Source organism: Porites lutea, chromosome 1 (genome assembly GCF_958299795.1).
Source record: "Porites lutea chromosome 1, jaPorLute2.1, whole genome shotgun sequence".
Classification (NCBI taxonomy): Eukaryota; Metazoa; Cnidaria; class Anthozoa; order Scleractinia; family Poritidae; genus Porites; species Porites lutea.
This window is the reverse complement of record NC_133201.1, coordinates 55,239,772-55,254,459: the sequence shown is the minus strand read 5'-3', so window position 1 is coordinate 55,254,459 and position 14,688 is coordinate 55,239,772. Positions and strand designations below refer to the sequence as shown.

At 39.4% G+C, this 14,688-nt stretch overlaps 2 protein-coding genes across 2 annotated transcripts in view; one reads left to right on the top strand and one right to left on the bottom strand.

The window, feature by feature from the left end:
• The window catches only part of LOC140922259 (ribosome production factor 2 homolog), a 368,864-nt gene that overhangs the window by 68,138 nt on the left and 286,038 nt on the right, over positions 1-14,688 (top strand). The gene's annotated exons all lie outside the window — the stretch shown is intronic.
• On the bottom strand, positions 1,133-13,977 carry LOC140922178 (U3 small nucleolar RNA-associated protein 14 homolog A-like). The gene is made up of 13 exons (XM_073372162.1): positions 13,901-13,977; positions 13,290-13,360; positions 12,721-12,803; positions 12,031-12,093; positions 11,874-11,951; positions 11,245-11,322; positions 9,521-9,646; positions 8,654-8,748; positions 7,313-7,433; positions 6,648-6,725; positions 5,659-5,884; positions 3,707-4,602; positions 1,133-2,561 (listed from the first exon to the last, which is right to left on the bottom strand). Exons 4-13 carry the CDS (start codon positions 12,085-12,087, stop codon positions 2,313-2,315), a joined length of 2,004 nt encoding a protein of 667 aa, XP_073228263.1. The 5' UTR covers positions 12,088-12,093; positions 12,721-12,803; positions 13,290-13,360; positions 13,901-13,977; the 3' UTR covers positions 1,133-2,312.

Below are 14,688 nucleotides of genomic sequence, written 5' to 3'. Positions count from 1 at the left end.
TCTACAGTAAACGGTAAAAGAAGGCGATTCGCGCAATCATCTGTAATAAATCCTCTGCGCCCTGTGATGGTACAACTTTAACTTCACCTTTGACGCACGCCAAAAGTGCCACTGATTATCTACAGCTATTTCGAGAAAGGTTGTTGGAAAAGGTGTACGCCACAATCCCGTAAGGTATTGTGGGTGGTTTTGAGTTCTCTGTTTTTCATAGAAATTTCAAAGAATGACATGAGAGGCCATGGACGTATGTTTGCGACTGCTAAAGAAAAGCAACAAAAGTAGATTAGACAGCTACAGGAGAAGTGTATTGATCATATCCCTTTTTACTTCTCAAGATTGTCGCGTGCACAATTTTTCTCACAACCTTTCTCAAAATAGCTGTAAATGAACTTTCTGAAAAATGAAATAACCACAGTGACGAAGACGACCACAAAAACCTGCGTGGCAGGCCCATAAGAAATATGAGGCGCGAAGTGAATGCTATGCGCGAGAGAGCAGGACACGAGCGATCCTCCGCGATCATGACGCCCCCGTTCCGTTCTTATTTGCGCCTTAAAATTCTCGTGCTTCTCCTTCGCACGCTACAACTACAACGACCACGGCGACTTGGACGACATTAACCACGACGACTACAACTACTTGCACGACCACATCAACCAGATGTGCCGCTTTAGACCAAGTCGATATCCTTTGCTTTGAACGCTTCTCCGATCTCCCTCTTTTTCAGTAAAATTTCCTCTGCCACAACATCGTTAGCAAATACCTGCTGAATGTCGATTAAGAATAAATGACCCTATCACGGCCATGCCGACAACGACCAATAAACGCTAAAGTAGAAACTATGTTGCGAACTTAGGCTTAGGAACGCAAAACTCGACAAAACCGACTAAATATTTATTGAATATCGCGCCTGCCGCCTCACGACCACAACGCTGACGACAACCACGAAGACCAAAATCACTATAACGACTACAAGGGGCACACCAGGACCACAGCCACCATCGTTAAACAAGGAAAAAGGAGGGGTCCCTTAGGTTACTTCAATACTGATGAATGCTGCTTCGCGCATGACACCAGAAACGTCCGCGTATAGGCTAATGCCGTCTACATTAATAAACAAATAAGCAACTGGTAGAGGCATCGTTTTACTGAGATGTAGTTCAAGGACTATAGTTTGATACTCGTGAATAGTTCTCAGTAAATTTTATTTACCGAGTCTTCGCTGCTATCCAGATAATTGGATTTTTGCGGGGTCTCCAAAATGAGATAGTTGACATCAAAATCTGATTACCTCCACCATGCATTCCGCATGCATTTCGAATCATTTGTAAAATTTATTTTTACGGATTTAAAGTGAGAGGGGCTTAGAGGGAAAGTGCTCCCCTTCTCTCTTTTCCCCCTACTACGCACTTCATACGGCTGTTGTAAAATTTATTTTAGAAATTAAAAGAGACGAGGGCTTAGAGAAGAAGTGCCTACCCTTCTTTCTTACTCTCCCACCAAGTACTTTATGCAGGTGTTAAAAACTTTATTGAAAGGATTGAAAGGGAGAGAGGCTTAGGCACTCTTTACAAGGAGGGAGGGTAACTAAGGTTACCCCAGCAAGAGGGTTACCCTAACACGTTGTGTGAAAAAAGAAGAAGTGTGCGAGTATTTACAAGGCAGGTAGGATTACCCTAGCCCTAGGGCAACCCTACCTGAATGCTAGGGTTACCCTAGCAAGAGGGTTACCCTACCTGCTTTGTAAACGCTCTGCTAGGGATAACCCCCCTACCCGGGACAACTTTTAACCGTCATGCGTGACCAGGTATCTTGAAAATTTGAACGGAATTATCCAATTTCTGAGCTTAATTATAAACCTCTGAACAATATAAGGTATATCTGCACACGATAATAATATGTTCCTGTTTTTTGGTGAATTTAACTTGTTTTCCTTACTGAACTTCAAGTTTTAGTTCAAATGTTCAACGTTACAAAGAATGTCAAATATGATAAAACACATCAGTAACGTTGGTAAAGTTGACCCAGGTGATAGGGTAAACCTGTCCGTGAAATTTGCTTGTAAACCAAAGGTGTCTTTAACTCGCTTGCTAGGGTAACCCTTGCACAACGGTAAACCTCTCTCCTTGTAAACAGGCCTTTACAGAGGAAGTGTCCCGCTTCTATACAAAGGTATATGCTTTCCCATCATAAAACACTGGCTACTAGTCTTTATCTCGTTCTACCACCTCCCTCCCACTCTCCCATGAAAAAATCGGTTTCAACGCACGCTACAAACATTTTCTCAGGACACAAGTGTTCCAGCCGATATTTCAGGAGAAAATTTTTATGCCTGAGGACTCTTGTCCCTTCTTCTTTTTTTTCTTCCTATCCTCAGGTTTGCTCCGTTTGATTTCCTTGGTAGCTTCAATGGGTTCTATGATTGTACCAATCAGAGTAGAGACACGTGGTTTTGTCAGCTGATTGACAGTTGTGCCCGTGTTCCAGTGTTTACCCACGGGATTGCGCACGCTCCGTTCAAACTGCACGTGATTACCATATGGATGGGGCACCTCAGAAACCTGAAGAGAAGATGGAGCAATGAGTTATGAGGTATAGATCAGCATTTCTTCTATTTTATAGTCAAAGTCACTCTGGCTACAAAGAAAGAAATATTGATCTCGCGGCATACCTCATAACCTATTAATACAAACAAAGACAAGCCAACTGATTCTCATATTAGCGCGAGCATGCGAGCATGGTTTCCCGTTTTCTATGAACGGGAAACCTGCCGGATATCAGAACAAAAAAGACTTCTGCCAGCTGTTACGTAGACAGAATGTACTGGTGGGCGGTGTAGTTTATCTTTGCCGCACGCGACCGTGTAAACCCGTGGAGTGAAAACTTGCGTCAACTTTCACGCTCATGACAACATTCTTAAAAAGATAGCCTGCGTAGCAAGCGTTTCCGTTTGGTTTCGGAGCAAAGAACGAGGAACGAGAGTCAAAGACCGCGTGAAAAATGGCGCGAGTAAAAGAGCAGAGAGGAGTGGGGAAGAAAGGTAAGGAAGGTTTCCTTCCATTCCCTCCCACTCCCCCTCTTTCATTTTTTGGCTCTTGTTCCATTTCTCGCGCCGCCAAAACCGAAAATCCCGTTCCTCAGTCTTTGTAGATCTTTTCTCCGAAACCAAACGGAAACGCTTGCTACGCAGGCTATTAAAAAGAAAACTACAAAGCCTTAGATTAAGACAAAACGCCCCTCTCTTAACTGATACGAAGCAATTCTCCTCTCTTGTGACCGTTCCAAGGTAACGTGGCTGCTGTGCAATGAAGCACTTTCCGCTGATGAAGGCTGCGCGATTCAGCTAAAATATACCAGAACAAATTTATTTCTTTAAACTTATTCAACGGAACGGGAAATGAACTTTTTCGCTTTTATCTTTGGAAACCGGTCGTTTCGATACAATGAGGTTTTGATACAAGTCGTTTCGATCCGAACAGAAGCAGCATGAAACTGCACAAAAATTTTGGTTATTTCAAGTATAGTTTGCGCGTGAACAAGAAAAACATTTTGGGAGAATATTCTTCGTTCTTTAAGCTAGGTAAGTGGAATTATTTACAACTCGATTGAATAAACTTGTATCGAAACGACTTTTTATCAGTGTATCAGAACGCCTTTGTATCGAAACGACTTTGTATCGAAACGAAAGCTAACCCTATCTTCATACCTGATTCTTGGCGAACAACTTGCTTTTCTCCTCATTAATAATCACATGTGATAACTCCTTGTCCTTCCGGGGAGGGCCACGTTTCGCTTTCTTTGTAAACTGTTTCTTCTTTCTCTCCGAAGGCTTTATACCCGCTCCGGCCCAAGTCCCCCAGCCGGGGAGACTCAAGTCGATATCCTTTGGCTTGGATGCTTCCTCAATCTCACTCTTTTCCTGTAAAAACTCCTCGACCACATCATCATTAGCAAATGCCTGTTGAATGTCAATTCGCTTCTGATGAAGAGGATCACTTTCATCATCTTCGGCGCCAGCTTCATGCTCTTCGATTCTAAATATTTTCTTCGGGTCTACGCGTATGTCCTTTGGTTTTGCAACTTCTGTTTCAAAATCATTGCTCTTTACAGCAGGGTTTGTCCATGCAGTGTCTTCTGTTTCAGTTACAGTCTTGGTATCTGTTACACTAACACTGTCCATCTCTTCAAAATTTGAATTGGCCGTGGATTTATCAGTTAGCTTTTTCTTATCTTTTATGCCCTTATTCTTCTTCAACGAATTAATTTCCTGTCCTTCTGTGGAGTCGCCAGCGACACCGTGTTCAAGAGCAGAATTCGCAGATTTTTTATCACCACTTTTCTCTGATTTCTTGCTCTTTTTCGCTGCCACTTCGCTTTCTGCGGGGGTTATCTCCGACCTCCTCTTTTTCTTTTTCTTTTTGCCACCTTCAGTGGTCCCTTTTTTCTTTGACTTCTTCTTTCCTGTCTCCACAGGACTGACCGGTTGTAACTCAAACTCTTCGTCACTTTTACCTTCATCCTCACCAGGTTCAGAGTCGTCATTTTTCTCATCTGCATCCTCTGTTCTGATCGGCTGCAACCGGTGCAGCTTTATGGAGGAATCTGAGAGATTTAAAAGCACTGTTATATTAAGTAAAACTACAGGTTGAAGCGCACTCGGTCAAAAGAAAACATACAGTAAAAACCCGGGAATAAGAACCTGCATTTTCCCAATTTAGCCTAAAACACGTTCTTACATAGCCTGCGAACAACAGACGTATTTCCGGTCGTCTCTTCTCTCCCTCCGAAAAATAAGAGGGAGAGAAGCGACGACCGGAAATACGTCTGCTCTTCGCAGGTTACTTCTTACATGAATGACAATTAGCATAAATTCTGGCTATTTAGCTTCTTAGATAGGTTCTTATTTTCTGAAGGAAAAAAATTCATTGTAGCTAGTAAAAGTATCAAGTGGTATTCAGCCTATTCCTTATATAAAATCTACATATCGGTACATTGCACTTGGGGTAATAAGACACCTTTATCTCCATAGAGAATCCTGAATGTCGACTTTTTTGCCTAAGTGTACGTACAGAATTTCTAAAAGATTTTGGAAAATAAAAACCTGTTTCAAATTTTAACCCAAACAGGTTATTGTATGGAGGGGGCCTAACTGGCACATTTTAGCCTAACAGGTTCTTTAAAAAAGCTTCTTACTCGCTAGTATTTCACTGTATATGAAGGATATGTCAGTATACTGATAAGAAAGCCTAAAATTCATCCGATTGTTTCGAGTCGTTTTCGCCTCTCAACAACGTTTACTGAGGGAGTAATAACGACTCGAAGTAATCGGATGAAATTTAGGCTACTGATAAGAAAGCTCCAAAATAAGTAGCGTCAATGTACAGTGGTCTATTTGACTGAAGTCGTTCAAGCACATACTTTATAAAAACAATCCCCTCTACATTCCTCAATAAAGAGTCCAGGAAGCACTTTAGCGCAAATTTGATAGATCGCTCTTAAGACGCATATGTGTTGCTGTTCAGAAGAGCCTATGATGTGCGGTTCAATGTGACACACATTCTAAGAACCTAAAAAAAATCTGGCCAGTTTGCCACAAGACAGTAGTAATAGTTATCAGATCAAGATTTAAAACTGCCTACTTATTTTACTTGCTATTACCATTGTCTAAGCTTGAAGTCATCTCTGCTAAATGTGGTGCACCTGTTGTATCGAGTTTCCAAGGATTGTCTTCAGAGGTTACCAGATTCCCATAGCCATCATCATCAACATCGGCTTCAGCTTCTGGTACTGGCATCTCCATGTCATCTTCACTCTCTGATTCCGCCGCAGTTTTCTCTGTAAGGTTTCGGCTTATCCGAAGCTGTTCCTGAAGTAATTTCTTGGCCTAGGAGGAAGAGGATAGGTAGGTTACATCGCTATTTCCTGACTGGACCAAATAATCTTTTAAGACCTCGCCCCATGTAAGAGAATCCAAGATAGTCTTGGATTCTTGATTCTACGCCGTGGATTCTGGATTCAGGCTAGTTACCGGATTCCAAAGTCCACGATTCCGGATTCCATAAGTGAAAATGTCCCAGAATCCGGAATTGGGATGCCATTACATAAGGCGAAAGACCGATTTACATGGCTCAACTTTGTCGCATGCGATGTGCTTACGATAATGCTACCACCACCTCGTACGAACTGTATCGCGTATATCTCACTTACAACTGACTTACGGCTATCGTAGGTTTGATTTGCAAGGTACAATTTGGGTTGTAATCATATCGTAAGGACATCGCATGAGACAATGTTGTACCGTCTATATTAGGCTTTAGAAATATCTTAAGCCATAAGATGTACAGCGAGACTACATTTTCCACTTGTGCGGACTCTTGTTTAGTACTCTACGTTGGCCTCATGTTTTCTTTGAGTTTGAAGTAGCCTCTGCGTATTTTTTTCTTCTTCGTTTACACTTGATTGAAACGGCTTAAACTTCAAGTTAAGCATTTCTGATTTCTTTCAAAAATCCACATGCAATCCATTGGCAAATAAAAACCAACAGAACAGTTTATAAGAAAAATCATCTCCGCATCAAGGAAGCTACAAAAAGCTTCATCACATGATCTTCAGTGTATAACTATAAAATTATGAAATTTTCATCTCACTTCTGCATTTTTGCTTCCCTTTGCCATCAAGTGTTTTGCCCATTTAGATGTATTCCGATGCTTCAGTGAAACACGTTCCTGAAACAAGAACAGACACCTTTTATTTCTCTATGTAATTTATATCTATTTAATGCTGATGTCAACTGGCTGCCTTCTCCCCTATGGTTATTCCAGGCAACCAGTACTAATTTTACTTTCAATATTTTCGTTGTCGTAATTTGTTTTTAAGACAAGAGAGAGTACAAAAAAAGACTGTTGTTGTTGTTGTTTCACATCCAAGAGTGGTCAAAAACAGAGTCAACAACTATGAAAGCACTTAAAACTGTTTAACATTTTTGTAATATTTTTGTACATTTTTTTATAAAATTCCTTATTATATTGTTACTTTCCTTGTGATGAATAATTGTATCCGTCATCATAATTTTTATGTCGTCTATGAAAAATTAAAATTGAGGAAGCCTAATTAAGGCCTCCTTGCCATTACTTTCTCCACTTTTGTATCTTTTTTGTTCTTGTAATTTATTGGTGTGGTAAATAAATAAAATGCACTCACAAATACAAATGAAAGTGAACACAATCTTTCCAGTAAAATGAACTTAAGTGATTGACTTAACCACTGTGCATTAAGAGAGCTTATAACATTTCTGTTGTTGTTAAATTCTCACCATTGCTCTCAGCCTGTCAGCCTTTTCTAAAGTCTCAGTATCATCTTCATTCTGAGGATCTCCTTCTGCAGCTATCTTTGCAGCTGCTCGCATCTCAGCTTTTCTTTTCACACGGTGATATCTGAAGTATGAATCATACAGAGTTTAACCACACATTGTCAAAATCTGTTTAACACACATGGCAAGCATTTATGCAAATTTACTGAAATGTAAGAAAAGAGTTCAAATCCCACAGGAATGGCCACAGGGTGCAGAGGAGTTATTGGTGACCTTGATCGTAGTTAAATTTTACAGATGATAGCACAAATTAATAGCCTTTGTTTACTGTTTATATATTGTAGAGTCAAATATGAAATTGACTGATTAGAGCGGTTTTCGTTTGAGTGTCGTAAAACCAAAACCAAAGTAATTACTCTGGCCAATCACATAGGACACAGACAATACATTGAACCAATCAAAACTCGAAGTAATTACATGTGGCTGACGCAAAGCGCGGGAAAATGCATGCGAGCGCGTCACAATTGGCTTTGGTTTTACTTCTGATTGGATGAAAAGGTGGCGCGAATCTTTTAAGCCAATCGCATCGTGTAGAAAGTGCAAAACCAATTACTTTTCGACACTCAAATGAAAACCGCTCTAAACTGTCATGCGATCGCGTTACAAACCAGGTAGAATATTACAGCAGTAGTAGTGATGCCTCACTGCTATGTACACGTACACCTTGCTAATATGGACAGCTCATGATAATTATTACAGACACCTTACTATTACAGACTTCTCACAAGTCCCAACAATTCACTACTATGGATGCCTCAGTAATACAGACACCTTGCTCAAGGGCCACCTCTTTATTTCAAACACCTTGCCACAGTCAACTACTATGAGTGAGTGTCCGTAAAAAAATTCCAAAGAGGTGCCTAGAATGGGCAGCATATGGTCCGTAATGGTGAGAGTCTGTGCTAACAGGAGTTTCTCTCAATCACAAGTCACAAGTGTCATCTGTTCTTGCCAGGGATTTAGCTGCTGTCCAAATTACAAGAGTGTCAGTAATAGCAAGGGGTTTCTACCTCTCCCAGTTTCAATCTCCATTTTCACCCTAGCTCCAGACCTTTCATTTGACTGCTTGGGCATTCTTGACCTATGCAAAAACATGAGCTGATTGCAATCTTGACAGCTCCCTGTTATGGAAACAACTGCACCAATGCACACAGCAGATGAATCCTCAATGTTGATGTGCCACATGTGTGTCAAAAATGGTTTCACTTAAAGAGAATTTTGTAGATAAATTCAATGATTCATGGTAATTTTCAAATGTGAACACACACCCAGAAGTTGACTTACTTTTTGCTCTTGATTTTCTTCATTCTGTGACACTTGGCTTCATAATAAGACTGCAATGCCCTCAGCTTTTGAAGTTCATGCCTTCTTTCCTTTGCCTGCAGAGTTCAATGAGTGCAAAATGTCGCTACATTGTAATTTGAAAAAAAAAATTGTTTTCTGCATGAAAAAAGTCATCATATTGCTTACTTGTAAATAATACAATGCTCTTAATGTAAGCTTGAAAGATTATACTGTATATCTAACAAAGAGCAGCCTCTTTGGTGACCTGCCTCCAAATTCAACAGGTCTCCAGATATGCCAGCTGCAGTTTATATTAGTGGCCAATGTTGGAGAAGCAAGAATGAGATCATATCCCAGCTACTTCTCCAGGAACCAAAACACAGCAGATGCTTGAGGGGGCGCCCAGCAACAACATTCAATGACCACCAAGAGAATGACACTGGTCTTATGAGACAGGATCTTGCATCAGTCATGGCCAACTGATGGGAATAGGACAGACTTATCAAATCAGTGAGGGTGTGCCCGAAATAGATAGATATGATGTCTTCAGGAATTCAATTAAGTCTAGGTTCAGACTATCCGTCTGATGCTTTCCCACAATCTGTATTGCCTGGGTAAGTAATCTACTGTTGAGTAGAATAAACTGAGCAAATAGTGCCCCATAAGTATAAAATATAACAACAAACATAAGACCCCATTAGTTAAAATATAAGTACAGTATATCAGACTCAAGGTAAGGCATACATTGTATGGTACGTTCATTCTTATTTCTAATTGACCCAGAAACATTTATCCTGTTTTTTTAGCTGGCAATGCTTTGTAGGGGGATTTTCATATACACAGAGTGTAACATTCTTATTCACTTACTTCCTCAAGGTCCATAGCCAGTAAAGCTTTCTCTTCTTCTTCAGTCAGCTCCTTGTTGCTTCGCTCCAGAACATGAGAGCTACCTCTTAAGACAGCTGCAACTTCTTCTTCTAATGGAGTGCGGGGCTGCATAGGAAAAAGCAAGAAGCAACAGAATAATGCAGAAAGGAATGCCCAGATCTCATGCATAAAATTGATTAAACGAACAATGATTAATAAGTCAATGTATTTTCACTTCTTTCAAACTGTAACACAAACAGAGTACATTATTTAAACAATGAACATTAGCACTGGTAACAGACACCAAAATTCTCAAAAAACAATTTCATAATAAATACCTTTGAGTTTTAACATGAAAAAATGATATTTTTACTTGTGAAAATTGGTTTGTTCCTTATTCGAGGAATTAGGTGCGCAGCATATGCAGGGATTGATTGTTTTGAACACCCCCGAACCCCAACCAAAAAAATTCCTTCTTCATTAAGCAAGACACACAAAAATACTTGCAAAATTTTTTTACCCAAAAAATCAGGGGATGGAAAATTTCCAACCCCCAAAAGGCTTTGAACAAATTGTCTGCTACGGCCCAACAGTTAAGTGGAGTTTCTATTTATGGTTGGTAAATTTGCAGTAAGTGTATTCTGTAAAAAAGAAGAATCGGAAAAAGTGTGGTGTTGTTTTCTAATTCAACTTATACGTTTAACTTCAGGACAGTAGCTTTAGGGAAGAGGTTTCTTCAGGCTTAATGCGTGATCAATCTTAATATGTGATTTCGGTTTAAACATAGGACCAATGATTCATGGCAAAAATGTTGTCTCCATTCAAAGTCTGTTCTAATTATTCTTTTTCTTCTGAAATGACCCACCAGAGGGCCCCTCCTCACAATAGTCAAAACATTGGCCCTATAGCAGGGAGGACAGGACACACAATGCCTTCTGGGAGAACTATCTGCCATTTTGTCTTTTTGCAACCCTGATGACAAGGCCCATTTTATGATTGCCTTTTGCCAAAGGCAGCCCAATAACTAACAGAGAGCAACCAAAGACACATTTACACACCGGTTGCACTTAACTACAGTGGAAGCTCTCGAGTGGACACCCTCGGAACATGAAAAAGGTGTCTGTCACTGGAGCTGGTCGCTTATGGGAATTTAATACAGAGTTTGTACGGGAGGTAAGAAAAACAGGTTTTGAGAAGGCAGCTGTAAGTAGAGCTGTCCACTCACAAGAGCATCCCTTAGGAGAGCTTCCACTATAAAGCCCACTACAAACAGATGCAACATTGTTGGCCAACAACTTCCAACATTGAACATTGAATGTTACATGTTGCATCCATTTGCACACCCTGTTGCATGTTGTTGGGTGTTGTTGAGCAAAGTTCGAAACTGGTCAAACCTTTGAGCAAACAACTCCCAACACTTTTGTTCTGTGATCCCTGAAACGTAGCGCAACAATGCTGTTTGCACAGCTCTGCCAACATTGTTGGGGCCAGGCACATGCATTACACAGTCATGGTCTCCAAAGTCTTATGAGTTGTACCCTTCCCATGGTGCACTGCAAGTCCCAACATTGTTGGAAGTTGTTGCATCCCTTTGCACACCACTGCCAATGTGGAAGCCACAATGTTGGCCCAACAATGATAATAGTTGTTGTGTCCATTTGGACGTAGCTTAATCAAGAAGAAATACAAGATATACAAAATTTGGGAGAGAAAAGAAACATTACCTTGAAATTCACAGCTAATCCTCTGAGGGATGGTCTGGGTGGTTCAAATGGTTTTAGTGGAAATGACAGATGTTCAGCCTAAAAAATAAAAATCACTCAAAATGTTACACTATCCATTAAAAAAGCCACTTAAACTTGAAAAACATCTCTGTGTTAATGAAATCACTGTCAGAAAAGATGGTTCCTATAAACAATAAATCAAGGCTTGGGGTGGTACAAAAAAGTTGGAATGAAATTGTCCAGTCAAGCCATAAACTCATTTCATTGTGTGTGTTCACTAGGATGGCTTGTGCAAAAGGTAAAATTGAAGTCCTTGGAACATTATAAAGGACCCATGTCAATAATTACGGGATCACCTTTCATTTAGCTCAAACTTTGCCAGAGTTTTCAAGATACCTTTAATTAATTAACTGTTTTTATATGGTATTTTTCGATCATTATGCCTGACTACCCAAAGTGAGCTGTGTACATCTGTTGTTTGTAGTTTACACTTGATGGATAGTTCAATGTTAGAGTATTCCAGCCAGTCATCGCAATGACCGCAGGTTCAGTTTCCAATTGAGACTTTATTTTAAAACTCAAAACAACCTCCAAAATTGTTTGGTAGAATAATAAGTACAAAACTTTACCTCTCGGTTTTTCTTGACTGTAAGTGCCCACTTTTCAATATCTCGTTTGGTTTCTCCGTATGCAATAGTACGTTGAATCTGAAAACAGAAGGTGACATGTCATCAGTACAATTTTTTTTTCTGGTGAAAATCACCTCAGTCAGATTACTTTCCTCACCTTTTCTGCTTCTGGTTTTGTTAAAGGAACATCAAGGGTGCCTGAATTTCTTTGCATACTATCCTGAAATTAGATTAGAAGGTTTCAATCGTCACTCTGACACATTCAAGCATCCCAAAACAGATCATATTCTTGCATGTAATTTTTATACACCTTGACAAGACTGAAAAGGTCCTGTACATGTATTTTATACAATAAAATCACTGAGCAGTTGTATTAGAACATGGGATGCCATCCCGGATTATCCAGTGAACATTGTACTGAGAGGACAAACTACAAGGTGTACATCCTACTAAGGGTTTGCCACATAATCTAGCATGGCAGCTCCACAATAATTTATATTGAAAATGACAGCCCATTGATTTTCCACACAAAAGCAGGACGACTGTTCCCTGGCTGCATCTCTGATTTTAGTTTTTCTGCTGATTTTTCAGTTACTGATAAGTAATTTACACTTTCAAGATTAACAGTATTGTTTTAAAGTTACAGGGAATGTAAGATCATTCAAATTAATAATAAACCATGTCACTAATACACCAAGAATTGGTGTTAAAAATAACAAGATTTGTCATCGCTCTAACCTTTAAATCTGTGGGCAAAATCTATTCTACAAAAACCTCTTTCGTAGAACATTTTCAGCGTATTATAATCTTACGAAAAAGAAATTTGAATTTTTTCATGAATACTTACAAACTTCTTCTTAAGATTGCCATGTTCATTGCTTTTCTTGAGTGATCCTATAAGATCACTCAACTCAACTTGTTGACTACTATCTGTCACAATTAAAACCAAAGGAAGTTAATTTTCCTCAAATAAGATAACCTTTGACTTAAAGATGGTTTAAATGCTTTCATATTGCTGCATAACTCTTCAACTGAAACCTTCTCATAATTAAAGCCTTTCTAAAATGCTCTTTAACTGTAAAATGTTATGGCCAACCAAATTATAGCACTTCAAAATAATTATTAGTTATCCACAAGGCACAGTAACTACATGATTGTATCCCTTAACCCCCAATATCCACAAAAAAAATTTAATTGAGAGAATTCAATAAAAGATCAAAGCATTCTCTTTGTTGATCATTTTGTGATTTCTCAAAACCTTTTCCCTCATGTTGTATTGACTTTGTTAGGAGAAAGCTGATGAGAGAATCACTTTTGAGTCTTAGTAGACCAGTACTTTCTAAAGTGTTGTAAGAAGGTTCAATCAATAAGGTTTCAAAGTGAGCTGTTAAAAACACTCCATTCCACAAACTATACCTTTAACAGCACTTAAGTGAAATTCTGAGACTGCCTTGTTTGGCTCTGATCGCTGATGCAACGTTTTCTGTCTGTAAAAAGGATGTTGACCAAAATTAATTTCAAGCATTTTAATATAGAAAGCAGGTGGCTGAACCAAGATGGCCGACAGTGGTTCGTTGTCAGCAAACCTTTCGTCTAACTGATCTAAGCTTGTTTAATCAAGGACTCGTTATTGTTAATATGAAAATTAGAAAATCCCACCCAAAAATGTTTTGCACTTATACCAGTACAAAAGAGACAGGCATCTGAGAAGAGTGACAGCATTATAACTGTTTTCTATTTTTCGATGTAATTTGATTTCAGTACACTGACTACAATGTATTAGGGAGATAATTCTTTACTATTCATAATGTTCTACAGATTAAATGTGATAGTCTGGTTTCATAAGGGTTGTGGCATATATAGGAGAAGGGACCCATTGTTTTTTGAACTGGGACGCATTGATTCTGGACTGGGACTCATAATTTTTCATAAGATGAGTCCCAGGACTCACTATCAGCAAATAACAAAATCACTGCACTTAGCACTCTGTGTACAAGTTAATCTACGTCAGTTACACTTGGACTAACCTTCTCTTGCTGCTTGAGGACAATGAAGTGATTTCCTTGAGGAGTTTTTCATGCTTCTCTTCATCTTCAGTCTCTTGCTGTACGGAAAGACAAGTGAATCATAAAATATACTACTTCCTTTTACATCCTAAAAAATGGAAGGAGACAATTAACAACTGCACAAGCAGGGTTTTGGCCTGAAGCCAAACACTGGATTTATCACATTTTTTTTATCTCAGGCAATTTTTTATTTTTATTTTGCTTTTGGGTATGGTAATGTATGGTAATGAAGTTGAAACAAAGGAAAAATAAAAATTACCTGACATAAAAAATTAACTACAACATATGCCCTACTTTGCTTGTGTGTTTGCTCTGTGGATTGGCTAGTTTGGTACGAGTGACAAGAGGCAGAAAGATGGTCGAACGTGTGTGAATACAGCCACGAGGAGTGCAAGGGTAAAAAATCTGATAGGGGCATGGCTTCATCTATCCTCAATGTGTGAAAATCAGGGATAAGAACCAACGTTCCTTCTGCCCCCATCCTCCCTCTTACCTTTCCTCTTCTATGGCTAAAGGTCAACGGGTAAATCCCATAATATTATTTTCACAGGGGGTGCTAAGCCGGTTGGCTGGGTTTATGTGAAACTGTTTGGGCTAAATGCCTTCAAACTGAAACTTTTCACGAATAAGCCCACTGCTTAGATCCTCGATCCATAAGCTGGGCGCACGTGATGTATTTAATATATATTATTTACATCAGTTTACACAGACCATTGTCAATCAAACGGAAATATAGCATACCACAACCA

What these genes read in the sequence shown, in the direction of transcription:
- LOC140922178 (XM_073372162.1), bottom strand. Translation starts at nt 12,087, where the DNA reads ATGCAAAGAAATTCAGGCACCCTTGATGTTCCTTTAACAAAACCAGAA. An exon ending in CAGTCAAGAAAAACCGAGAG is followed by an intron (nt 11,323 to 11,873) that starts GTAAAGTTTTGT and finishes TTTATTTTTTAG; the next exon opens with GCTGAACATCTGTCATTTCC. An exon ending in CTGACAGGCTGAGAGCAATG is followed by an intron (nt 6,726 to 7,312) that starts GTGAGAATTTAA and finishes TTCTTGTTTCAG; the next exon opens with GAACGTGTTTCACTGAAGCA.